Here is a 25,074-nt window from a genome sequence, read left to right on the forward strand (position 1 = left end):
GCCACCATATTCTGTTTGGCTTCAGAAAAAAACTAACAGTTGATTAAAAGAAACAGAGATCAGGGCCAGGTGGGGTGGCTCACACCTGTAATCCCAGCACTTTGGGAGGCCGAGGTGGGCGGATCACAAAGTCAGAAGACTGAGACCATCCCGGCTAACACAGTGAAATCCTGTCTCTACAAAAAATACAAAAAGGTAGCCAGACGTGGTGGCACGTGCCTGTAGTCCTGGCTACTCAGGAGGCTGAGGCAGGATAATTGCTTGAACCTGGGAGGTGGAAGTTGTAGTGAGCCGAGATCGTGCCACTGTACTCCAGCCTGGGTGACAGTCTCAAAAAAAAAAAAAAAAAAAAAAAAAGAAACAGAGATCAGAGAGACATTTCTCCCATGGTTACATACATGGAGACAACTGGGTGGGGTAATGTAATGCCCTAGAAGTAACATGTAATGCCCTTAAAGAAAGTTCAGCAAGATTCTAAGAGTTATTTCTTGAAACATTCTTAATCAAGGTTAACAGCTTCAGTACAAACTCTACTACCAGAGGGGACAAAAAACATGGTTCATCTATGAAATTTTTCCTATCTAACAGATACAAATTACATGCCAAATAGAATTCATATATTTCAGCTGATTCCCAAAGGGGTTCAGAGGCAAAGAATCACTAATTTATTACTTAAAAAAAAAATTTTTTTTAAGAGACAGGGCTCTAAAATTTTTAAGAGACTCTGTTGCCCAGGCTGGAGTGCAGTGGTGCAATCATCGCATTCACCACCACACCTGGCTAATTTTACAATTTTTTGTAGAGATGGCGTCTCGCTTTAGAAACACTAATTTAAAGTGAGCTTCCTATCTTTCAGACAATTGTTTTAAACTCCAATTCTTTTTTTTTTTCACTGAACATGTCATGGATAGTATTCCAAGACAGTACTTGTATGTCTAATTGTTCTGCTTAATGGCTGCATGGAATTCCACTGTATGAAGGCGCCACCATTTATTTAACTCAGTCTATACTGAAGGATATGTTAGGTTGGTGCCAGTTTTTACACTACTAAAAACAATACTGCAATAGATACACGTGTACATATATCTCTAGTTTGTAGATCATTTACAAATATATCTGTAGGCTAAATTCCTTGAGCACTTATTTGTAACATTTTAAGATGTAATAATTTTATGTAACAAAATATATAACATTCTGAGAAACATTACCAAATTGCCTTCTAAAATGACTGTACCAATTTAACTCTCAAGAACAATGGAAGAGGAAAATGGCCTGGTTAACCCATACCTTCCTTACATTAGATATTATTAATATGTTTATCAGCCAAATACTATGCATGTATATGTATCTTTCTACGACCATCTATTCTCATCCTCTGCTCCCCTCCTAATTAGTTGCTAGTCTTTTTTTCTTACTAATGCATAAGCCTTCTGTGACATATATGTTAAAGACTTTTTTGGTCCAGTCTTTTCACTTTATTATAGTCTTCTTTTGCCATGTAAATTTAGTTATTCTTTTCCTTTTGGCTTCTGGATGGAATGTCTCTTCTCTTCAAGATTATGAAAATATTCCAGTATTTTTATTTCATGTTAAGATTCTGATCCACCTGAATATTATTTAGTAAAAGAGTCAACATTTCCTCTCAAATGCAAGCTGTTCCAACTCTATTTATTAAATAAGTAATTATTTGTATTAATTTGAAATGTTACCTTGATCATCGACCAGAGAACCAAATATACGGTTTATTTTCTATGATCTAGTAACAGATTTATAGGCCAATACCATAAAACTACTATAATCTCATAAATTTTGATGAGTCCAGCCTCATAATTTTTCTTTGTTCAGATTTTTCCAGGCACTTCTGCCATGTTAGTCTTCAAAATAAACTTCAGTTATTTATGAACTATCTTCTTAATAAATAAATAACAAAGTCTCATTGATATTCTGATTAGGATCGCATCAGACTTAAAAGATCACTTAATAAACAACATAGAGTTGTTTAAGAACATGGCACTTTTTTCCATTTATTCACATCTTTTAAGTCTTTCAGGAGAATTTACATTTTCTTCATATAGATCTTTCATATTTCTTTCAACAGATTTGATTAGCACTGGGTGAAAGTGAACATAAAGTTATAGACCCTACAAAGAGTTGTGGTAAAGGAATTACCTCTGAAAAAGCCACTATTTTAAAGTAGTTTGGGATCTGCTCCAAAATAAGCAGGAGAGCCAACATTTCCTTCCCAAGCTCCTCTATTTTTAACAGAGAATGTCAACTTTGCTTTGGATCAACTTACATAAGCCTCCCTGAACTTAACTTTATTGATTACAGCTATCTACTATGACACTCCTACCAATTCACTAGTCCTCTAAAATTCATCCCCATTGCATACATTTTTGACTTCACCTCACTTTGACTATTCAGTGAAAATTACAATTCTTATTCTTAGAAAAATTCACATAATTTCACATATAATTTTAGGAGATTCAGTCATACTGGTGAAAATGCCTGCCATAAAGCGTGCCTGGATTAGAACGAACCTATTCCAGCCAGCTGCTACAATCACCTGCTGACAGTTCTACAGAGTAATTCAGGTACAATGGTACATTCATCACACTTCATATGTGGGCTTTTAAATTTAAAACTTTTTTTTTTTAAATAAACGTAGACTTTATAGAAAAGTTACAAAAACAATACAAAAGTCTTCAATCAGATTCCTCAAAAGTTAAAACATTTAAATTTTAAGCAACATGAACTTGAGATTCTGACTATATTGCAGCCCAAGTTGCTTAAACAAGCAATCAATTTAATACCTAGGGAGTATTAATAATAGTCTTAGTACAAGACCAACTTCTCATATCAACAATTCCAAAATCTCCAAAACTGAAAGATTTTTAACTCCTTCGGCAGCAAAACCTGAGACAGGCTACAGTCATTATTTACCCACTATAAGGTAAATATTTATAGGTTTCACTGCACAAATAGTACTGTCTGATTACACAGTGTTGTCCCAGACCTATGAGGGGTGAATGGAATACACAGTAAATGTGGCATATTCCTAAGGATTTCAGTGAAGGGAATGCAAATCTTCAATGTCACTGTATATTATTTACTATGTGCCAAGTACTACTTTAGTTATTATTAATATTTCATTTAATCCTCTTAATAACCTGGTAAATCAAATCTTGCCCTAGGTCACCTAATGTACATCAAACAGTAAAGGCAACATGCGAATTTACATTTATCTGAGTCAAAGCTATAACCAACTTTTGAAAGTTAATAGAAAAAAAGTATTGAAAACTAGTCTCTTAGAATACTGGGGACATGGGAGCTGAAGAGAATTCTTTGAAAAAATTTCATTTCCTCTCTTCCCTCTTTCCAGCAAATACCATTGCAATCATCTAAAACCTTGCTCATTTTCATGTGCATAGCTGGTAAGACATAAGTATCTCAAACAAGGTACCTCTAAATGTCTTTTTTTTCATTTTTTCCTCTTAAAGGTAAAATATAAGACACCAGAATCCTGATTCTATCTACATTATATTAATTATCTAGACCGAGAAAAGATTAGAACTATACATTCAATAAGTATGTCTTCTGTATTCATCTAAAGCAGGGGTTCTCAAATGGCGGTGATTCTGCCTCCTGCAGTGGACATCTGGCAATGTCTTAACAAGAAGTTAAAAATCCAAGAGCTCAACCTCTCTAATAAAGCTGCCCACAAAAAAGTTTGTAATATTAAACTAAAGTTAAGGTATAACTAAAACAAGCACTCATACTTTTTTGATGAAAGTACAAAGTGGTGATGTTTTATGGAGACAAAGCAGAGTTTCTCTCAGAAGTTTAAATACATTGTACTCTTTAATCCAGTAATTATGCTTTCTAGGAACTGATCCTACGGAAAGTCAGGTAAACACACAAAACAATTTGTTCAAGGCTGTTTAGTACAGTGTTAATTATAATCATTAAAAACAGACATAAATTAAAACATTCATGAATATGGAAATAATTAAATAAAATAGGATATAGTCAAAGGTGGAATATCCTACTTAAAAATAATGAGGTGTAGATTTGCATTAGCAAGAAAAGAGGTTCACAATGTATTGCTATATGGAAAATCTAGCTGCAGGAAAAAATGATGTGCATTTCTCAATAAAAAATTAATGTTTAACTTGGGCAGAGTCATGTCACTTTATGTCGTTTTATTTAAGTATTTTATATTGTGTTTTACTTTTTTAGATGAATAAAAGAGGAAACGTGATTAGAAGGAAACATTACAAACTTTTATTAGTGGTCACCTCTAGATAGCGGAATTACAGGTGGAATTCTTCCTTTAAACTGTTTAATGATACAGATGTATTATTTATGTAATAGCTATTATGAACTGATTCCTTCCCACATGCCAGTTACTGCCTATGTGAATTAATACACTAAAAGGCCGTAACTCTACAGAGTAGCTATCATGAGCTCCATTTTGCAGATGGTGAAAAACTAAGAAATGGATTCTAAGCCTATTATTACATACTATGTTGCTCACCTCCTCCTGGGAAACACTAAAAATGTAAGAAAACCAATCCCAAATTTCTATAAATTTATGAGCAAAAGACTAATGCAAGAAGAATCTGATTTGCCATTTCAGAGACCTGGGGAGCTTCAAAACAACCAAAAATATACTAAACCTGGAAAATATACTGTGTAATATTCTTGATAAAAACTTCCCACATACATTCATGTATCTAAAGACACAAAAATGTTATACTTGAGGCCATCTGCTTTTCATTACTGAGAACTAATCTCTGATTACAATCATTCTGAATGGTTTCTTTCAAAAAACAGGAACATATTTTGTATTTGAGAAGGCACTAACCACTTACCATAAACTTCAAATTACGGCAATTTCTACATACGTCAGTTTCAAAATGCACAAAGGAATCATCTCACATTTGATAAATGCAAGACACTACTTCTTTTTTTAAGACAGGGTCTCATTCTGTCACCCAACTGGAGTGCAGTGGCATGATATCAGCTCACTGCAACCTCCGCCTCCTGTGCTCAAGTGATCCTCCCACTTCAGCCTCCAGAGTAGCTGGGACCACAAGTGGGTGCCACTGCACCTAGCTAATTTTTCTATTTTTAGTAAAGATGAGGTTTCACCATGTTGCCCAGGCTGGTCTCAAACTCCTGGCCTCAAGGGATCCACCTGCCTCAGCATTACTTTACTTTTGGAAGACAACCAGGAAAAATGAAAAATAATTTTTACAAATATTTATGTCTTATACACAATAAACGGACAATGTCATCTTCTAATTATGTTAACAGCAGAAAAAGCAGAAGTTTTACTAGAATAATGATAATTTTGGTGGCTCTGTCTTTTCAATTTATGGAAGAGTACAACTGGAAAGGCACCTCAGAGTTTACTTGGCCCAACTCCCCACATCATACAGCTGAGGCCTAGGGAAAGTAAGGTGATTTGTTCAAGGCCCCACAGTTACTAAGAGGCTGAAAAAGGAGGGACTCCCTCAGGTTTTTAAAAATTCTAAATAAAAAATCTTGACTTCTGAAAGGTATTATCTAATAATTTAGTTGGCTACTTAAAGTACTTTGGGATCCTATTCTCCTCTGTATTCTTGGGGCCTTTTCAACTCAACATTTTTCAGACAGCAGCAAACTAATCTGTTACATTATCTATACTCAAAAGAGTTCAAAGTCCCCTTCTTCTCCATTGACAGCTTTTAAATGAAATCTTATTTAGAAACCCAATGCAGAAAGAATATAAAAGCAGAGTTGCCTTGATTAAAACATACAGGAGTCCTGCTTTTACTTGCTATTTTGTCCTGGAAGACCCTGAAATACTTTCTTGGCATCTTAGGTCTCAAAGAAACAGTTTATTTCTAATGTATGAGAGAGTTCTAGGGTGCTGCTACTCAAAATATGTTTCACAAACAATCAGCATCACTGAGGAGTTTGTTAGAAATGCACAATATCAAACTTCAACCCAGGCCTACTGAAAAATCACAACAAGCATATTTAACAAGATGCCTAGGTGACTGATAGGCACATTAATGTTTGAGAAGCTTCTCAAATGATATGAAGAAACACACACACAGACCCACACACACACTCTGCAAACCCAAATTTTTTAGAGTTACATGACACACAATTACTACAGTTATCCTGTCATGGACCAACAACAAACAGTTTACAGAACCACACTTGGGGTAGCAATGCTCTATAGCAACCAAACCTTAAACGGTGATCCTGATCAAATCGGAACACCTGATATACTAAAAAGTTAGAAACTTACTTCTTATCAAAAAATGTTGAATTCTCCTTCCTCTTGGTGAATCCATTGGGTAGAAGTTTTAAGTTAATACCTTGCCTTCGGGCACGATTTTTCATAAAGTACATCTACCAACCAAAACCAAACAGACAAATTAATTTTTAAATGCTTTAAATTTAAAAAGTGAGTAAAACAATTGTTCAATAATAGTTAAGATTTACTGAAAACCTAAGTGTTACAACAGCTCTAAGAAGTAATCTCATGTAATCTTCACAACGATACTATCAGAATAGATATTATCATCTCCATTTTATCAATAAGAATTAGTGAGATACCAACATCATACAGCTATCCCAGAGAGAAAGAACCTGTATTCAACCCAGGTCTAATTCCAGAGCTTCTGCTTTTAACCATATGTGCTATGAGCCAAAGAATAACTTAATGGAGATTAAAACAAACAAACAAACAAACAAACAAACAAACAAACAGTTCGTTTGCCAATCAGAGGGGCTACCTACACAATTCTTGATTGCTTTTACTGATGATTTTACCAGTTAGTTGTATGTATCCCTGATTTTATTACTAGACAATTCACTCAAGGGAAGAGCCATGGCACTGCCTAGTACAAGGCCTAGCTTAAAGTAGCCACTGTTGTGGGAAGCACAAAATGGGATATGAGAATATTCTTGCTCTGACACGTGTATTACATTGACCACGTGGGTTGATTAAGCTAACCTGGAGAATTCCAGAGTTACGAAGGAAGTAATACCAGATTTTTATTAAGTCAAGGAAGAAGAAAGATCACTCAAAGAAAAGGCAAAGTATAAATGCAAGTTTTTTGTTAAATAAATAGGGATCTAGAATTTGCAATGTAAAGAGTCAGAATCAAGTCATGAGCCAAGGAAAAGAATGGGTCAGCTACCACTGGCTAAGTAGGAAACTGTCTGAAGAAATTACATGTAATTTTCTAACTTAGAGGACTTTGGTTTCAGTAATGGTATTGATTACTATAAATAATTATAATAGCAGTGGTCAATCCTCCCAATATACCCTCAGGAAAAGGGTGAACCAGAAACAATCACTACTTTTAGAGCAAGCTAGGGAACTTGTATGGTTACACTGAAATAGAGGAAAAAAGAAAGAAAGTCCATTAGCAGCTATGGCTATGGGACATCCTTTGCTTAGATTTGCAATTTTGCCTTGCAAACAGCAATGAATAGCCAAACACTAGAGAAAAGGAAGTGGGAGGCCTTAATCAGATAACAAGTTTCAGTAAAAAAATAAAATAATTGAGAGAGTGTAGTATTGGTGCAGGATAGACCAGTAGGTCAATGGAATGGAAAAAACAAGTCCACAAAATAACCCAAGCATATAGGAATGCTGATATATAACAAAGGTGGTCCTACAGAGCAGTAGGGAAAGGATGAACTCTCCAATAAATGGTGCTGGGAAAAGTGGATTATCTATATGAAAAATTAAATGGGACCTTCTCTGTACATGATACCAAAAATCAATTCCAGTTAAAGACATAAGTATAAAATGCAATAGTATAAAGCTTTTAGACAATAATTATGAGGGAATAACTTCCTAACTCTCATCAGGAATTAAGAGAACTGCACAGTGAAAATCATAATAAAATTACATAGCCAACAGATTGACAAAAATTTTTAGTCTCACCAAATTAAGTATTGGTGAGAATAGGACAATAGGTCCATTTATACACTACTGGTGAGAGTGTAAACTAGTATATCACTTTGGAAAATGTTTTGGTAACATCTAGGCAAACTGAAGATACACATACCACACAACAAAGCAATTCTATTCTCAGGTATAAACCTTAGAAAAACATCTTCACACACATAAAGATCAGGGAAGGGCATAAGAGGGTGGCATGGAACTTCTGGGAAGCCAGTAATGTTCTAATTCTAGACTTAGGCGGTAGTTACATGAATGTTCATTTTATAATTATTCATTATACTATGTATTTCCATTCTGTGATTTTCTTAAAAAAAATATGCTATATTTTACAATTAAAAAAAGTCTTAAAGTAATTTATCTTTAAGTAGAATTTTAATTGTGCCTAATTAAGTTTGAGGAAAAATAAGAGTTGCTGTATAAATAATTTTCTTTCAGACACGTGTAATATAATGCCAAAAAAATGCTAATACCAATAAAATTAGGTGTTTAAAAGGTATTAAAATTCTGCAACTCCAATACTAAAATGAACACAATTGCAGGATATGATTTAATCACACCATGAACGAATTTTTACAACACCAGTTGCCAAACATTCCAAATATGTAAGCTTCACTTTTGCATAGTGTTTAAGGAATGAAAAAGGCAATGCAAAAATATGAAAATTAAGTGTATTAGAATAGCAAGTCTTAGCTTTTACTTCAAAATCAGAATCTAATCCCCTCTCAATAATTCTAACAGTATACCCAAGCCACTATTATCTCACAAGGATCATGGGAAGAGCCGCATAAATGGTCTCCCTGCGTCCAATCTTCCACTCTTACCTCCCAAAAGTCCACACAGCAGCAAGAGTGGTTTTTCAAAAGGCAAATTTATGTTCAAAATCCTTCCGTGGTTTCCATTTGCACTTAGAATTAGAAACCCTCACCAGTCTCTTTTTCTTCTTTCTTTTTCTTTTGAGACAGAGTTTCACTCTGCTGCCCAGGCGGGGGTACAGTGGTGCAATCACAGCTCACTGCAGCCTTGACCTTCCTGGGCTCAGGTGATCCTCCCACCTCAGCTTCCCAAGTTGCTACAGGCGCACGCCATCATGCCTGGCTAATTTTTGTGTTTTTTTTATAGAGACGGGTTTTTCACCATATTGTCCAGGCTGGTCGCGAACTCCTGGGCTCAAGCAATGCTCCGGCCTCAGCCTCCCAAAGTGTTTGGATTACAGGAATGAGTCTCTGCACCCAACTCCTCACCAGTTTCTCTAACTTCATGTTTAATACTCTCCTTCTCACTCACTATGCTTTAATCACCCTGCCCATCTTTTAATTCCTCAAACACAACATCCTTGTTTCTGACTCAGGTCTTTCCTTTTACTTTTGCCTCTAATTGGAATAATCTTCCTCCAAATGTTCACATGACAGCCTCTTTCTCATCATTCAGATCACTGCTTACATATCATCTCTTAGAGAAGCTTCTCCTGACCGCTGAATTGAAAATGGTACCCTGACAATCTCTCCCCCACAAAGACCATTTTCATTCTCTCTTTCATCTCTTGAGTCTTCTTTATCTTCTATATGAACTTAACTCTATCTGAAATTATATTTGTTCCTCTACTTATCTCCTGTATCTCCCATTAAATACAACTCCACGAGGGGAAGGTCTTTTGTTTTGGTCACAGTCATATCCTTACGTAATCAGAACAGCCCTACGTCATAGTAGCCACTTAATATATTTGGAAAGTTAAAAAAAAAAAAAAGAATCTAACTGATTGGAAGGACTTCTAACTGGAAGGAATTAAAAAAAGACTTACATGTTTATTGCTTATTGGTCTTTTCAAAAAAGCATCTCTAGAAATATGGTCCGCTGTTCTTGCCACATCTTCCAAAAAACGATAATCTAAAAATTTCAAAACAGAATAAATAAATGACACATACCAATGGCCAGGGAGCATCAATTTGCTGTGCATAAAGTGGCTTACCACTTAGGAGATTCATTTCAGTAAACTGTTGTATTGAAATGTATGCAGTTTTATCTCGAACTCCATTACATGTCAGTTCTGTTTTGTGTTTCTTTACACAGGGCAAACTGAGGAGACAAAAGGGGAAGCACTTTTATATTTTAGGGTAAGAAAGGTACACATACAGGTTAAAAGGTAGGAAGTTACATGTATACCTGCAAGAATACCGCATACAACGTGGACATCTGTACTTTGCTTCTTCCGTACCACACGTTTCACACCTACAAAAGCCCACGTGTAACATTAAATTATCAAATATTAATTCTACTTATTTATAAACTTAGAATGTCCCAATCAATTTATAAATGTAGTGACAATTCTGACAAAATATTTGACAGCTGTTGAACATCATTTGAAAATTCTCAACTACAGTTCCAATGTTGCTAGTGATATGTAACTCAGGAAAATGTATTAAAATCTTTAAAACCCATCTCACTTTTGACTTCTTTTTTTACTATAATCAGATAATGAGATTATTCATTGATATTTTAACTTGTGATTCCTGGAAATGTGGTAATGATTGTATGTGTGTGAATCCAGAAGACCAATCCATGAGCTATGTTTAGATATTTTCAAAGCACACACACCAGAAAAAGAATATAAGGACAAGTCGAATTCAGAGAGTAGCAGTAACATCTTTTTTCCTGAACTCCACACCTAATCTAGAATGTGCATCAAAATAATCTAAAAATCCCATGTAACCCATCACCTGTCCTCAACTGCTCTCCTAGGCTTTTGGGATACTGACAAACAAACTACAGTTACTTCTATTTAGACCACTGAGCTCCAGACGTTAATATTCCCAAGAATCTGACCACTCTTATTTCCTTTGTCACATGATCCACACACCAAGGAAATTAAATCAAAAGCAATAAATATTCACAACACTCATGCAGAAACTTGATAATTGAGGTCAAGTGTATTTTTGCCTAATTTTAACTTAATCCACTTTGTCACTGTTGGATATATTAGTCTTTCTCATCTCTATTCTCTCTCAAAGAAATACTGAGTAAAGAGTATATTAAGTCAAGCCAGATCCAGTTCCAAATGATCTTCTGGTCCCCAGAACGTTCACTTACCTAACTTGACCATTACCCAATGGACACTACCAATTCCATATATTTTCACTGAATTTGTTGTGTTGTCATTTACAACACCCTCCACTTCCCAACCAACCCCCACGAACCCAGACTGACTCCAGAAACCCAAACTTGGGCTTATTGTTCATTATTTCACCTTCTGCTGATAAGGTGGTTTTTCCTTTCACTCTAGACATGAGGACGCAACAGCTTTATATCCCCAAAGGGAATTCCCCCTGCCCTACCTTGACATGGCCAGTTTCCGCTTGCAGCCCACCAGGTGATTTATCGGAGGCTCTTCTTTCACCTTTGTATCATCCACGGCTTCTTTCTTCTCTTCTTTTACACACTCTCCATCCATCATCTCCTCTTTTATGCACTGACCAACAAACTTCTCCTCCCGTTTTATCTGCAAGTTATCCTTCTCTTCTGGCCAGTCCATTACCTCTTGCTTCACCTTCTCCTCCTTTACCTCTGGGTCATCCATTTTCTCTTCTTTTACCACCAAACTACCATCCGTCTCCTGCTTCACCTCCAATACGCCTGCGTTCTCATCCTTCACCTCAGGCCTATCCTCCACCTTCTGCTTTACCCACTGGCCAGCCAACCTGCCTGCGGTATCTGGCCAGTCCATAATTTCCTCCTTCACTACCGTTAGGTCCATCGGTATTTCCTCTGGCCTTTGTCCACTTCCTTCCTCTCCATCCCTTATCTTCTTCATCCCTGTCAGTCCTTTCCGCTCCTCTCCGCCGCCGGCCTCCTCCGCCCCTGCTAAGTCCCTGACTCCCTCCCTACCAGACTCTGGACTTAGCCGCACCCCCTCAGCTACACTTTGGAGGCCTCTCCCAGACTTCCCTTCATTTTCAGCAGCAAACTCCATCAACTCACGATCCTTGGCCTCTGCTGCCACTCTGTCCTTCAGCGTGGCTGCTGCACACCAACAGGAGGAATTACCGGCCGGAACGCCTACTGCGGCCCAGGTGCAGAGACAAGCAGCCAAATGCCCGGAATAGCCTGCTTGACGCGAAAACTTGAATCGCCGTAAAGCAACGCTTTTGCGCCTCGCCACTTCACGACTTGTGGAGCTCTTTACGGAGGAATTACCGGCCGGAACGCCTACTGCGGCCCAGGTGCAGAGACAAGCAGCCAAATGCCCGGAATAGCCTGCTTGACGCGAAAACTTGAATCGCCGTAAAGCAACGCTTTTGCGCCTCGCCACTTCACGACTTGTGGAGCTCTTTACGGCTCTGCGGCGGACCTGCCAGATTGTCGGTGGAACCTGAGTAAACCGCGTGGTTTGCCCACTGGGATTCCCGCCTCCCGCCTCGGTTCCGCCCCACCGTTCCTCTAGGGAAACCTCCGGGGCCACACCCTAGCCCACCTTTCACGCCCTACTGGGTGTGAAGAGTAGAGGAGCCCAGCGGAGGGAGAGAAGTAAAACCCTTAGACTCTGGAAATGGGAAAACTCACTCTGATCTGTTAATGATTAAATCCAATCTTGAATGAAAGTGGAGGACACACGTCACGCTACGCCTTTTCAAGCTGTAGTTTCTTAAGGCTGTAAATTAAGGACCATAGTATTAGTAATACAAATCTAGTGTCATTGCGAAGATTATGAGATTATACATGGGAATCAACTAGCAGCGACAGACACAAACTCAATATATAACTGGGAATCCTGATGGGTTTCAAGTAGGAAAGAGGGCATGAACTTTTTTTTTTCCATTCTTTCTCTGTAACAGCCTACGTCAGGCTGTTCCCCATTCTCAGCATTCTGCCAGATTCTTTCAGAGAACATCATAGATGAAAAGTGCCTAATGTCCGATATTGCTGAATAACAATGCAGTGTATGAATGTGGCACGTCTTTTCATGCATGTACCAGTTGGTGGGCATTTCGATTGTTTCCACTTTGGGCTGTTAGGAATAATTCTTCTTACACATTCATTTACAAGTCTTTGTGTGGACATCTTTACATTTGCCTTAAGTAAATACCTAGGAGTGGAATTGCTGGGCCATACAAGTTTATGTTAATTTTTAAAGAAATGCCCAAACTGTTTTCCAAAGTAGCTATATCATTGTACATTCCCCCTGGCTGAGGGTTCCCGTTTCTCTACATCCTGCCAATACTTAGTATTATCAGTTATTTGGTTATAGATGTCGTTGTGAATTTAATTTGCATTTCTTTAATGACTAATGATGTTGAACATTTTATCATGTGCCAACTGGCCATTTATATATTTTCTTTAATGAAATGTTTATTCAAATTATTTTTTGCACATTTTTAATTGATGTCTTTTATTATCAAATTGTAGTCGTTCTTCATATATTATGGATATAGGTTTGTGGTAGACAAGCACCGATATGTTCAATGATAACCCGTTCCCACCTCGGCCCCGTGTTCACCTGTTCAGACCAAGGTGTAGACTGCCACATCATCCCAGGATTAGTCTGAGTTACTGATAGCTTACAACAGAAGAGTTACCTCTAAGATTAGGTTTGAAAAAAGGCCGTGATTTCTGCCTTAGGCTCTTGTTCTTTTATTCTCCTTCCTAGATCATTCACTCTGGGGAAAGCAAGCTGCCAGGTTGTGAGTACCAAGAGGCGCATGTGGCAGGGAGCCGAAGTTACTGGCTCTTACAGGCTGAATTTGTGTCCCCTCAAATTCGTGTGTTAAATCCATAATACCCAATACCTCAGACTGTGACTATATTTGGAGATAAGACCATTAAAGGTGATTTCATTAAAATGAGACCATTAGGATGGGCCCTAATCTAATCCGACTGATATCTTTATAAGAAGAAGAAATTTAGACACAAAAAGAGACACCAGGGAGGTCTGCAGAGAGAAAAGACTATGTGATGATACAGTGAGGTGGCCGACTGCATGCCAGCGAGACAGGCCCCAGAGAAAAACAAGACTGGTGACAACTTATCATCTTGGAGTTCTAGCATCTAGAACTGTGAGAAAATAAATTTAAGCCACTCAGTCTGTGCTATTTCCTTATAGTGGCCTTGGCAAACTAATGCACTGGCCAATAACCAGCAAGGAATTTCAGCTTGTCAACAGCATGTAAGTTTGGAGGAAGATTCTCTAGTCCTAGTCCAGCTTTACATGACTGCAGCTCTGGCCAACAGCTGCACCCAGATTCCGGACACTCAGAAATTGTGTGGGAGGATAAATGTTTCTTGTTTTAAACTGCCAAATGCTGGATAATTGATACAAAGGAATACATAATACCAATTCCTTATATGGTTTGGAAATATTTTCTCCCAGTCTGTGGCTTTTCCTTTTCTTAGTTGTGTCTTTAGAGGAGCAAAAGTTTTACACTTCAATTAAATCCAGTTTATCTATTTCTATTTTTTGAGGCAGAATCTCGCTCTTGTTACCCAGGCTGGGATGCAATGATGCGATCTCTGCTCACTGCAACCTCTATCCCGCCAGTTCAAGTGATTCTCCTGTCTCAGTCTCCCAAGTAGCTGGGACTACAGGCACGCATCACCAAACCTGGCTAATTTTTTTTGTATTTTTGGTAGAGACGAGGTTTCACCATGTTGGTCAGGCTGGTCTCAGACACCTGACATCAGGTGATCCACCCACCTTAGCCTCTCAAAGTGCTGGGATTACAGGTGTAAGCCACTGTGACCGGCCTCTCGATTTTTAAATGAATGGTGCTTTTTGTGTCACACTAATAACTTTTTGCCTAGCCCAGGGTTGCAAAGGTTTTCTCCTATATTTTCTAGAAGTTTTATAGTTTTAGCTTTTACATTTAGGTCTATGATCCATTTTGAGTTGGTTTTTGTATCTAGAGTCATCCCTCTGTATCTGTGGGGGATTGGTTACAGGACCACCACAGATCCAATTAATGGTCAAGTCCTACAATCTGCCATCTGGATCCACAGTTACACATCTGTGGTTCCACCAACTGTGGATCAAATTTCCAAAGTTGGTGGAACCCACATATAGAACTAAGCATATGGATGGACAAGGTAATGGCTTTGGGTTTCAGCACAGCCTGGGCAGTTGGAATGCAGGGCTCCTGAGATTCCATGACAACCCCACCTTCTCATAATTCTATTATTGCAACAGCAAACGGTTACCTGGCACACTGGCTGAGACCTCCCTCACTCTTGTCAGAGGCAGAGCTACAGGCAGTGCCTTCGGCTCTGAGCTCAGGCAACGTAAATGCTGTTTTTGCTGTTAAGGATTCTAAAGTGCTGTGAGGTGTAGATTAAGTTCTTCGCAACCGTAAGTCAATTCCAGCTGTTGTCATCCCTCAGTCCTGACTAAACCTAGTTGATTTCACTAGTTTTTGATCCATCATGTGCTTGGGTTTCTTCTCCCCAGTCCCTGTTTGAACTCTCCTGCCACAAACATCAGCATGGTGGTAACTGCCGCACATTTGTCCCATGACAGGGCAGACATGACTATTCTAGAAATCAACGAGGAATGGCAAGTCCAGCGGGCAGAGAGCCAACACTCTCTGGCCAAGAAACTCAAGAAATACAGTAAGTTCTGTAGAGTCACCATCACAAAAGTGATGAATCAGCACCTGTCGTCTCTGTGAGATACTGAAGAGTCTCTTCATCAAAATTAATTTCATCCTTCCCTTAGTTCTAGGAAAACAGAAATGGGTATTTTAGCTTCATTATGTTAAGGATGGCAAACAGAGGCACAACGTATTTAGCAACTTTTCCACGTTAGCAGTCCGATGTGAGGCGGGACTAGAGTTAAAATCCTACTGACTGACTTCTGACACAGGCACAGAACCACTTGCTTTTCTCAGCAAGATGCTCAATCATGTTTACCAGAATGCTCTCTGTACCCTAGAAGATCCTGCAGACAAATAACATCTAGTCTGTTGGTCTAAATGCCTGGAACTAATGAACTGCCATTCTGTTTAAGCTTCTTTGAGCCCAATAGGCAAATCTCTCTTCAGGGAACCCCAGGGGAAACACGGCGACAGTACAGAGTACCTGCTCTAAGGAGCTTAAAGAGGAGACTGCTCCTAATAGTAACGGTGGCATCCATAAGTGACAGCATGAAGAGCAGGGAGTACCCTGGGGAGAGGGAAGTCCTGCTTCCTGGGGCACAGGCTCTTTTTCTAAAGAGGAAGAAAGACGGCACGTAAGACATTGGGGAGGTAGCAGTGCCGTGTGCAGAACAGGGAGCCTGGGCCAGTCTCCTGGGCCCCATCCAAGTGGCCTATCTTCTCTGTGCCTCAGTTTCCTCATCTGTTCATTGGATACTATAATAACGCCTACCTCTGTAAACTGCTGCAATGAATTACATGCCGTGATTTTTCTAAATCTCCTAGAACAATTCTTGGCACAGAGTAAACACTATCTATTGGTTCTCCATCCTACTGTTTCTAACTTAATTCAAACGTTATTAGTATTTGGTCATATTTCTATGATGACCTCAGGGTCTCATGCCTCATATTTCATGCAATTATATTCAGATATGAGTTTTTAAATCTTTGACATATATGTGCTTGAAATTCCCAGTACCAGGGAATCCATGAGTCCCATCGTCCTAAGGGCCTTTCCTACTATACAGGATATCACTGCTTTATGCCCCAGTAGAGTGTTTGACAGGAGAGGCTGCAAGGCTTGCAAAAGTGTCCCAGGATTCAGAGCCAGACCTCAGGGGCTATGAATTCTGACTCTGCCTCATCCCAGGTGAATCATCCTGTCAAGTTACTCGATGTGTCAATGAGTTTCTTTTTCCCCATCTCTAAGTTGGAGAGTATCAGATGCCAGCAAGTTGGGAGGTTGATAATAAAAAATGAAAAAAATCCCTCACTACAATCTGGTACTGGGGATGCTTTTGTCCTTGGGATAGACACTGCCACCTGCCCTGCAGGCAGTGACCACACCAGTATGTCCAGCCTTCCACTGAGGCAGGCATGACTGTCTCTTCTCAGAGTGTGAAGAGGAAAAAGACATAGACTCCGTGCTGAGGAATGAAGTGCAGTTCATCGAGGAGAAGCTGGCAGAGAAGCTCGGGCAAGCTGAGGAGCTCAGGTGAGAGACGCCATGGGGACAGGCAGGTGGGCAGGGGTGTGATCTCTGAAGTGCAGCAGTTGAGCTGGGAGAAGCAGGAGCTAAGCTGGGCCAGGACAAGGGCAGGCATTTACATGGCAGGCACATTTCACACAAACACTCATAAAACAGAACAATAACCTTAGCAAGTTATGGGTTGCAGTTGTTTCTTGAGCTTTGTTTTCTCTTCTTAAAACAACTAATTGTTGAGTTGAAATTTGTGTATCCAAAATTCATCAAAAGAAAATGAACCACCCAGCAGCATTTAATACACTCAAAATGGTGTGTGATCACCACCCATTTACTCTTAGTCAGAGTCACCTCCTGACTGCAGCAACTCATTCATTCAATCAATATTGCCTTCTTGACCTGCCATTCCTTTCTCCTTTCATCTTTCCAATTCACCCCATCTGCACCTGACCACATTTCTGTGCACGGCTCTGTTTCCAGTCACTGCAAGATGCACTATGTGAATTTTCACATAGAAATGTCCATGGGCAAAGTGAGGAGCTGAAAGGACATCCCCTTGAAACTGATTTAGGAAGACACTGACTTTTGTTTACAGAAGAAATAAATGAATGGAACGTCACAGAGGATCTTACAGGAGCTCTCTCTGATACAGAGGAAGCCTTTGTATATATAAGTACAATATATATGTATACTATATATATATACACATATGTATATTTTCATGGACTCTCATTTCTGTCACCCAGGCTGGAGTGTAGTCACACAATCTCAGCTAACTGCAACCTCTGCTTCCAGGGTTCAAGCAGTTCTCCTGTCTCAGCCTCCCGAGTAGCTGGGACTACAGGCATGCACCATCATGCCTGGCCAATTTTTGTATTTTTAGTAGAGACAGGGTTTCACCATGTTGGTAAGGCTGGGTTTGAACTCCTGAACTCAGGTAATCTGCCTGCCTCGCCTCCCGAAGTGCTAGGATTACAGGCATGAGCCACTGCACCGTGCCAAAAAATAGAAAAAATATATATATATGTATATAATATATATATATAATATATATGTATATAATATATATATAATATATATGTATATAATATATATATAATATATATGTATATAATATATATATATAATATATATGTATATAATATATATATATAATATATATGTATATAATATATATATAATATATATGTATATAATATATATATAATATATATATAATATATATATATAAAAAATACATATATATAATTTCTCTTGGCCACAGGCATTTTCCCAAACATGTTGTGACCTTCTGCTTGGAGGGCTCCTTGAGGACATGCTCACATAAACCTCCGTTGCAGTATTAGAACTGATCACTCATCCCTTTCCGTTATTAAACGTTCTCTGCTATCTCACCATAGGCAATATAAAGCCCTGGTTCGCTGTCAGGCAAAAGAGCTGACCCAGCTACAGGAAGAGAGAGAGGCCTCCCGCTCACTGAATCAGCATTTAAAGGCCCTCGTCACTCGTGATGACCCTGACAAGTCCCAGGGTCAGGAACTCCAAGAGCAGCTGGCCGAGGGGCACAGGCTTGCAGAGTGTTTCAACAAGCTCAGCCTAGGTAAGGTGGACACAGGTCCTGATGACACACAGTCCCAGGCTTATGAAAGTCCCCAGACCTCCACACCTCCACAATGGCAATTTTGTGGGTATCGTTTCTTTCCACTAAAAATCTGTAGCCATGACGTGACCAGGACTTCCTGGGCAAAAGCAGACATGGGAAACCCTTGGGGTTGGAGGTCACAGGATTGCAGATGTCTCCTCATTTCTTGCTGGAACATGGTCTTTGAGGCAAGAGGCAGCGTCTGTCCAGTTTTAAAGGACAGGAAGGAGGCTGTGACAGGAGGCACCTTGTTAGAGTAAAAAGAGTCCCGGACTAAGAATGAAGGTTCCCAGGCTCTATCTTCAGCAATGTCTTTAGCAACTGTGAGGAAATGATTAATTTATCCTTCCTGAGTTCCTGTCTCTGAATCTGTAAAGGCAGACAAAACTGTCTCTTGCATGCAAATGTGGGAGCACTTCTGACTATATTTCACGATGAGATAAAGCCCCTTGCTGTGTAGTGTTGGAGAAGGCACTTGATGTCGGGGCATTTGGTGGTAGGAAGTGGTCTAGACTGGAGCACTCCCCATGGAGAGAGGGTCCCTGGGTAGCACAGTGGAAGTCACTTGGAGGGCCCATGAAGTTCCCAGTGTAGGGAGTATCGTGGGACAAGTTTGTTTGTCCTGTCCTAAGAGAAAGATACAGGTTTCAATGCAAGCTGTGACAGGACACAGAGCCAAAGCCTGTGCCTGGGTATCAGAAGTGTGGCAAGATTGGGGAGACAGCTGCTGAAGCTTAGAGAGAGGCTGGACAAGCCTCCAGTAATATGGGGAGCAAGAAGGCTTTTCAGTATTTGGCCACATCTTGATGGTGACTCTCCAGGTCAGAAACACGTTCCCTCATGGATCAGGAGAACATGCCAGGGCATTTTTTAGGGCTAAACAGGAGAGTTTTCAGTACAATGCAGACCCATACATGGATGTTCATGTCTCAGTGCACGTAGGGCTGACTGTGCTTCCAGTGGGTGAAGTGGGAAATATCTGAATAGACGCTTCTGTATTTGCAGAAAGTGACGAAGATGAAGATGAAGATATTACAGATGAGGAGGTCGAGAAAGTACAGGGATCACCTGAGCCCAGGTAACACTGAATACTCAGGAGCGGGTAATGGGTGGTAAAATATGGAAAAGGTCTCAGAAAGAACACAAGGTAGGTGAAGGTAGTCACAGACGGCAGGTTCAGGATACAGACAGCTGCACAGTGCACCGATTTCCTGCACTCACCAACAAGGAAACAGCCCTGTTAACATGCTTGTCCATTGTCTTCGTGGCACCTGTAAGCATGACCCTCTATGAGTTCACTAGCCCTAGGGACTTCCTGCACACACAGAGGAGACCTGTCCTCCCCTGTAGTGAAGCTAGGACGAGATGGAAAGCTGCTTTTCACATGCTTGTCCTTAGACTCTTGTTAGGGAAGATAAATGACAAGGAGACAACAAGCAGGAATTAGGAAGCACCTACCAAAGTTAAACACCAAGACAAGTGCCCAGGAACACTTGACGTTTCACATCACAATGTTAAAATTAAAAACAATCTACAAGGCACACCATCTCCGGAGTCTACCAAGGCTCAGACACCTGTATTCCCTTGGCCACAGCATGTTAAATACAACCCAGCTAGACACACGGTGTGGCAGCTGTCTTTGGTTCTGTGTGAGTGCTGTGAAGACTGTACCATACAGAAGCAGCGGAGCCTCTGCCTTCCTCAGCTCCTGTCTTTCCAGTGCAATGAACACCAGCTGCTCTCTTCCTCTCTGGTTCCCAAGGCAGCCATGCTCTGTTGCAGATAGAGGAGGATTGCCTGTTCTCTCTTAAATGGAACCTCCCCTTTGCTTTCTGGAACCACTACCTTATGCCTTCCGTCAAAACCAGCTGGGAATCCCTCTTGGTTTAATCTTTGTCATCTCTATCCTACCTGGCTCGTGAGGGAGGTGCAGAAGGCTGAGGAAAAGGAAGTCCCTCAGGACTCACTGGAGGAATGTGTTGTCCCTTGTTCAAACAGCTACAGCCGTTCTGACTCCAACCAGCCTCACAGGAGCCCCGAAGTAACATTTGAGGGAGACGAAGTTGACTCTGCTATGATTGTAGACAGTGAGTGCGCTCAGAATGAAGATGAGGAAATGCCATACTTTCTCCCAGGTAGCCTCCATATTCTTTATGCCTCATACCTCTGTCTAGGCTAAGGAAGATCAATTCTGAGGACAGGCTGTATACAAACCCATTGATTTGAATCAGAAACTAGGATGAAGCTGGGGGCAGTGGCTCACATCTGTAATTTCAGCACTTTGGGAGGCCCAGGCGGGTGGACTACTTGAGTTCGGGAGTTCAAGATGAGCTTGGGAAATGTGGTGAAATCCATCTTTAAAACGAATACAAAAAAATTACCTAGGCGAGGTGATCGACACCTGTCGTCCCCACTAATCGGGAGCCTGAGGTAGGAGAATCATCTGTGCACAGGAAGTTGAGGCTGCAGTGAGTCATGATTTCACCAGTACACTCCACCCTCAGTGACAGAGAGAGAACCTGTCTCAAAAAAAAAAAAAAAAAAAAAAGAAGGAAAGAAGGAAGGAAGGAAGTGGTCTAGACTGGAGCACTCCCCATGGAGAGAGGGTCCCTGGGTAGCACAGTGGAAGTCACTTGGAGGGCCCATGAAGTTCCCAGTGTAGGGAGTATCGTGGGACAAGTTTGTTTGTCCTGTCCTAAGAGAAAGATACAGGCTTCAATGCAAGCTGTGACAGGACACAGAGCCAAAGCCTGTGCCTGGGTATCAGAAGTGTGGCAAGATTGGGGAGACAGCTGCTGAAGCTTAGAGAGAGGCTGGACAAGCCTCCAGTAATATGGGGAGCAAGAAGGCTTTTCAGTATTTGGCCACATCTTGATGGTGACTCTCCAGGTCAGAAACACGTTCCCTCATGGATCAGGAGAACATGCCAGGGCATTTTTTAGGGCTAAACAGGAGAGTTTTCAGTACAATGCAGACCCATACATGGATGTTCATGTCTCAGTGCACGTAGGGCTGACTGTGCTTCCAGTGGGTGAAGTGGGAAATATCTGAATAGACGCTTCTGTATTTGCAGAAAGTGACGAAGATGAAGATGAAGATATTACAGATGAGGAGGTCGAGAAAGTACAGGGATCACCTGAGCCCAGGTAACACTGAATACTCAGGAGCGGGTAATGGGTGGTAAAATATGGAAAAGGTCTCAGAAAGAACACAAGGTAGGTGAAGGTAGTCACAGACGGCAGGTTCAGGATACAGACAGCTGCACAGTGCACCGATTTCCTGCACTCACCAACAAGGAAACAGCCCTGTTAACATGCTTGTCCATTGTCTTCGTGGCACCTGTAAGCATGACCCTCTATGAGTTCACTAGCCCTAGGGACTTCCTGCACACACAGAGGAGACCTGTCCTCCCCTGTAGTGAAGCTAGGACGAGATGGAAAGCTGCTTTTCACATGCTTGTCCTTAGACTCTTGTTAGGGAAGATAAATGACAAGGAGACAACAAGCAGGAATTAGGAAGCACCTACCAAAGTTAAACACCAAGACAAGTGCCCAGGAACACTTGACGTTTCACATCACAATGTTAAAATTAAAAACAATCTACAAGGCACACCATCTCCGGAGTCTACCAAGGCTCAGACACCTGTATTCCCTTGGCCACAGCATGTTAAATACAACCCAGCTTAGACACACGGTGTGGCAGCTGTCTTTGGTTCTGTGTGAGTGCTGTGAAGACTGTACCATACAGAAGCAGCGGAGCCTCTGCCTTCCTCAGCTCCTGTCTTTCCAGTGCAATGAACACCAGCTGCTCTCTTCCTCTCTGGTTCCCAAGGCAGCCATGCTCTGTTGCAGATAGAGGAGGATTGCCTGTTCTCTCTTAAATGGAACCTCCCCTTTGCTTTCTGGAACCACTACCTTATGCCTTCCGTCAAAACCAGCTGGGAATCCCTCTTGGTTTAATCTTTGTCATCTCTATCCTACCTGGCTCGTGAGGGAGGTGCAGAAGGCTGAGGAAAAGGAAGTCCCTCAGGACTCACTGGAGGAATGTGTTGTCCCTTGTTCAAACAGCTACAGCCGTTCTGACTCCAACCAGCCTCACAGGAGCCCCGAAGTAACATTTGAGGGAGATGAAGTCGACTCTGCTATGATTGTAGACAGTGAGTGCGCTCAGAATGAAGATGAGGAAATGCCATACTTTCTCCCAGGTAGCCTCCATATTCTTTATGCCTCATACCTCTGTCTAGGCTAAGGAAGATCAATTCTGAGGACAGGCTGTATACAAACCCATTGATTTGAATCAGAAACTAGGATGAAGCTGGGGGCAGTGGCTCACATCTGTAATTTCAGCACTTTGGGAGGCCCAGGCGGGTGGACTACTTGAGTTCGGGAGTTGAAGATGAGCTTGGGAAATGTGGTGAAATCCATCTTTAAAACAAATACAAAAAAATTACCCAGGCGAGGTGATCGACACCTGTCGTCCCCACTAATCGGGAGCCTGAGGTAGGAGAATCATCTGTGCACAGGAAGTTGAGGCTGCAGTGAGTCATGATTTCACCAGTACACTCCACCCTCAGTGACAGAGAGAGAACCTGTCTCCAAAAAAAAAAAAAAAGAAGGAAAGAAGGAAGGAAGGAAGGAGGGAGGGAGGGACAGAGGGGAGGAAGGGGAGGGAAAGAAGGAGGTGAAGGAGAAAAGGAGAGAGGGAAGGAAGGAGGGAGGGAGGGAGCACTAGGATGGAATATTTAATATAGATACAAGAGAGTCAGATAGCTTTCCAATTCTCCCTGGCCCTGATATCAGGTGACTGGACCACAGGCAGGTAGGACAACTTCACAGCCACCTGTGTACAGGAGGTGTACGGGAGGTATCTGTCAGTCCTTCTATCTCAGTTCCTATGTCTCTTGTCACCTCTAATGATGTAATTTGTGCCCCAGCACAATGTCCATGGAGTTTCCATGCTTGTCCAAGTTCACTGTCAAAGACAGCCTTGCCTACATTTTAAAAGATGTTGTTTCCCTGCATTTACATGATGTCTGTCTGTGTGGCCTTGGTCACTGGATTGCTTTAGTGAGAAGCAGGGACAGCAGGGATGGGTGTCTGGGAGCACTTAACAAAGGGAAAACTGAGACTGTTCCTACTGAAGCCCCTTCTCCTTTCAGCTCCCACCCAAGAGACCCGTCCCCAAGGGACTTGCAGTGGAGACGTGAGCTACTACCTGTCAGAGATGGAGACTTCACTGACACAGCCGGAGCCAAGCACCCTGGTGCCCAATTGTCTTGGACTACAGCTGGATCAAGGGTTCGACTGTGGGAATGGCTTAGCCAGGCAGGGCCCTTCATCCACCACCTGCAGCTTCACAGCCAATGCTGATTCTGGGACCCAATGTTCCTTTCAAGGTAGGGAAGGAAAGAGGGTAGGAAGCTCTAATCCAGGTCTTGGTGGTCACGGTGCTGTGGGTGGAGCAGAGAATGGGCACCTCTCCGTGCTCACTCAGGGTCAAGTTGAAATCCGTGATGCTCCAACCCAGTGAGGTGAGCAGGAGCCTGGGGCTTAGGACAAAATCTGCTCTCAGGTCCTGGGTTTGCCTCCTTCTGGTTGTTCACTTTGGCCAAAGATTTTGTCTTTTGGGGATATAAATCTCTGTTTCCTCATCGGAGCTACCTAAAAAATAGTATCTGCCTGTAATCATTGTTGAGAGTATTAATTATTATAATTTCCAAAGGGCCTGATTCAATAACAATTACTCGATAAACCTATAAATAGCTGTTATCTAATCCACTTGTCTTTCTGACAACTTTACATTTAGAAGGTGACTTCACAGACTATGTTGTCTCTGAGGCAGAGCGATTGTGAAGCTCTCTGTTTTCTAGAGACCCCTCTTCCCTTCCTTTCTCACACGTACTCCTCTGCCAGTTTTCTTCCTCTCCTTCCCCATCCCTCATGAAGCCGATTCTCAACTATCAGGCACTCTCCATGACAACCTATGAGGCACATTCAGTAACAGTGTAAATCCTGGGCCCACGAGTCAGTCTCATGACACGTCCAGATCTTTCTTCTCCTTGTTTTTCCGCTCTTTTTGAAAACAAAGGGCAATTTTCACGTGGAAAGTGTCCACATCAGTCTCTTTTATGAAAATCCATTTAGTTCATCATCTCCACTCATGTACGCAGCCATGTCCTCAGTTTCCATCTCAGAGGTAACAATTCTCCTCAGATTTCCTTAAAACCATGGGTCGTGTTCCTCTTCACTCTCTGTCCCACTCAGTATCTTCTCCTGGAGCCCTTGGCTAAGTAATGAAAGGACTTTTGTCCCCAGGAGCAGGGAGGGTCTCGTGAGATCCCAAGCACCATATGGGTTCA

At 41.2% G+C, this 25,074-nt stretch overlaps 2 protein-coding genes across 15 annotated transcripts in view; one reads left to right on the forward strand and one right to left on the reverse strand.

Annotated features, from left to right (window-relative positions):
* The window catches only part of LOC105710429 (box C/D snoRNA protein 1), a 151,104-nt gene extending 138,840 nt beyond the window's left edge, over nt 1-12,264 (reverse strand). For 3 of the 14 annotated variants that reach the window (XM_064372173.1, XM_064372171.1, XM_064372172.1), the window contains exons 1-5: nt 11,308-12,259; nt 10,139-10,204; nt 9,945-10,051; nt 9,777-9,862; nt 6,305-6,408 (exon numbers count right to left, since the gene is read on the reverse strand). In XM_064372173.1, the coding sequence (XP_064228243.1) occupies nt 6,305-6,408; nt 9,777-9,862; nt 9,945-10,051; nt 10,139-10,204; nt 11,308-11,942 (998 nt within the window). In that variant the 5' untranslated portion in view covers nt 11,943-12,259. Of the gene's footprint in view, nt 1-6,304; nt 6,409-9,776; nt 9,863-9,944; nt 10,052-10,138; nt 10,205-11,307 lie in introns of all 14 variants that reach the window. The other 11 variants (XM_064372165.1, XM_064372166.1, XM_064372169.1 and 8 more) reach the window with 7 other exon arrangements.
* Nucleotides 12,265-15,296: 3,032 nt separating this feature from the next.
* The window catches only part of LOC135273279 (neuroblastoma breakpoint family member 11-like), a gene marked incomplete at its 3' end in the record, with an annotated part of 138,835 nt that continues 129,057 nt past the window's right edge, over nt 15,297-25,074 (forward strand). Inside the window, exons 1-9 of the mRNA XM_064372141.1 lie at nt 15,297-15,623; nt 15,966-16,187; nt 16,967-17,086; nt 18,475-18,651; nt 19,188-19,196; nt 19,778-19,794; nt 21,790-21,862; nt 22,709-22,876; nt 23,794-23,828. Of these exons, the coding sequence (XP_064228211.1) occupies nt 15,442-15,623; nt 15,966-16,187; nt 16,967-17,086; nt 18,475-18,651; nt 19,188-19,196; nt 19,778-19,794; nt 21,790-21,862; nt 22,709-22,876; nt 23,794-23,828 (1,003 nt within the window). The remainder of the gene's footprint in view (nt 15,624-15,965; nt 16,188-16,966; nt 17,087-18,474; nt 18,652-19,187; nt 19,197-19,777; nt 19,795-21,789; nt 21,863-22,708; nt 22,877-23,793; nt 23,829-25,074) is intronic.

This window comes from Aotus nancymaae, unplaced genomic scaffold (genome assembly GCF_030222135.1).
Source record: "Aotus nancymaae isolate 86718 unplaced genomic scaffold, 86718_ANA_hifiasm-v0.15.2.pri h1tg000007l, whole genome shotgun sequence".
In the NCBI taxonomy this organism is placed as follows: domain Eukaryota; kingdom Metazoa; phylum Chordata; class Mammalia; order Primates; family Aotidae; genus Aotus; species Aotus nancymaae.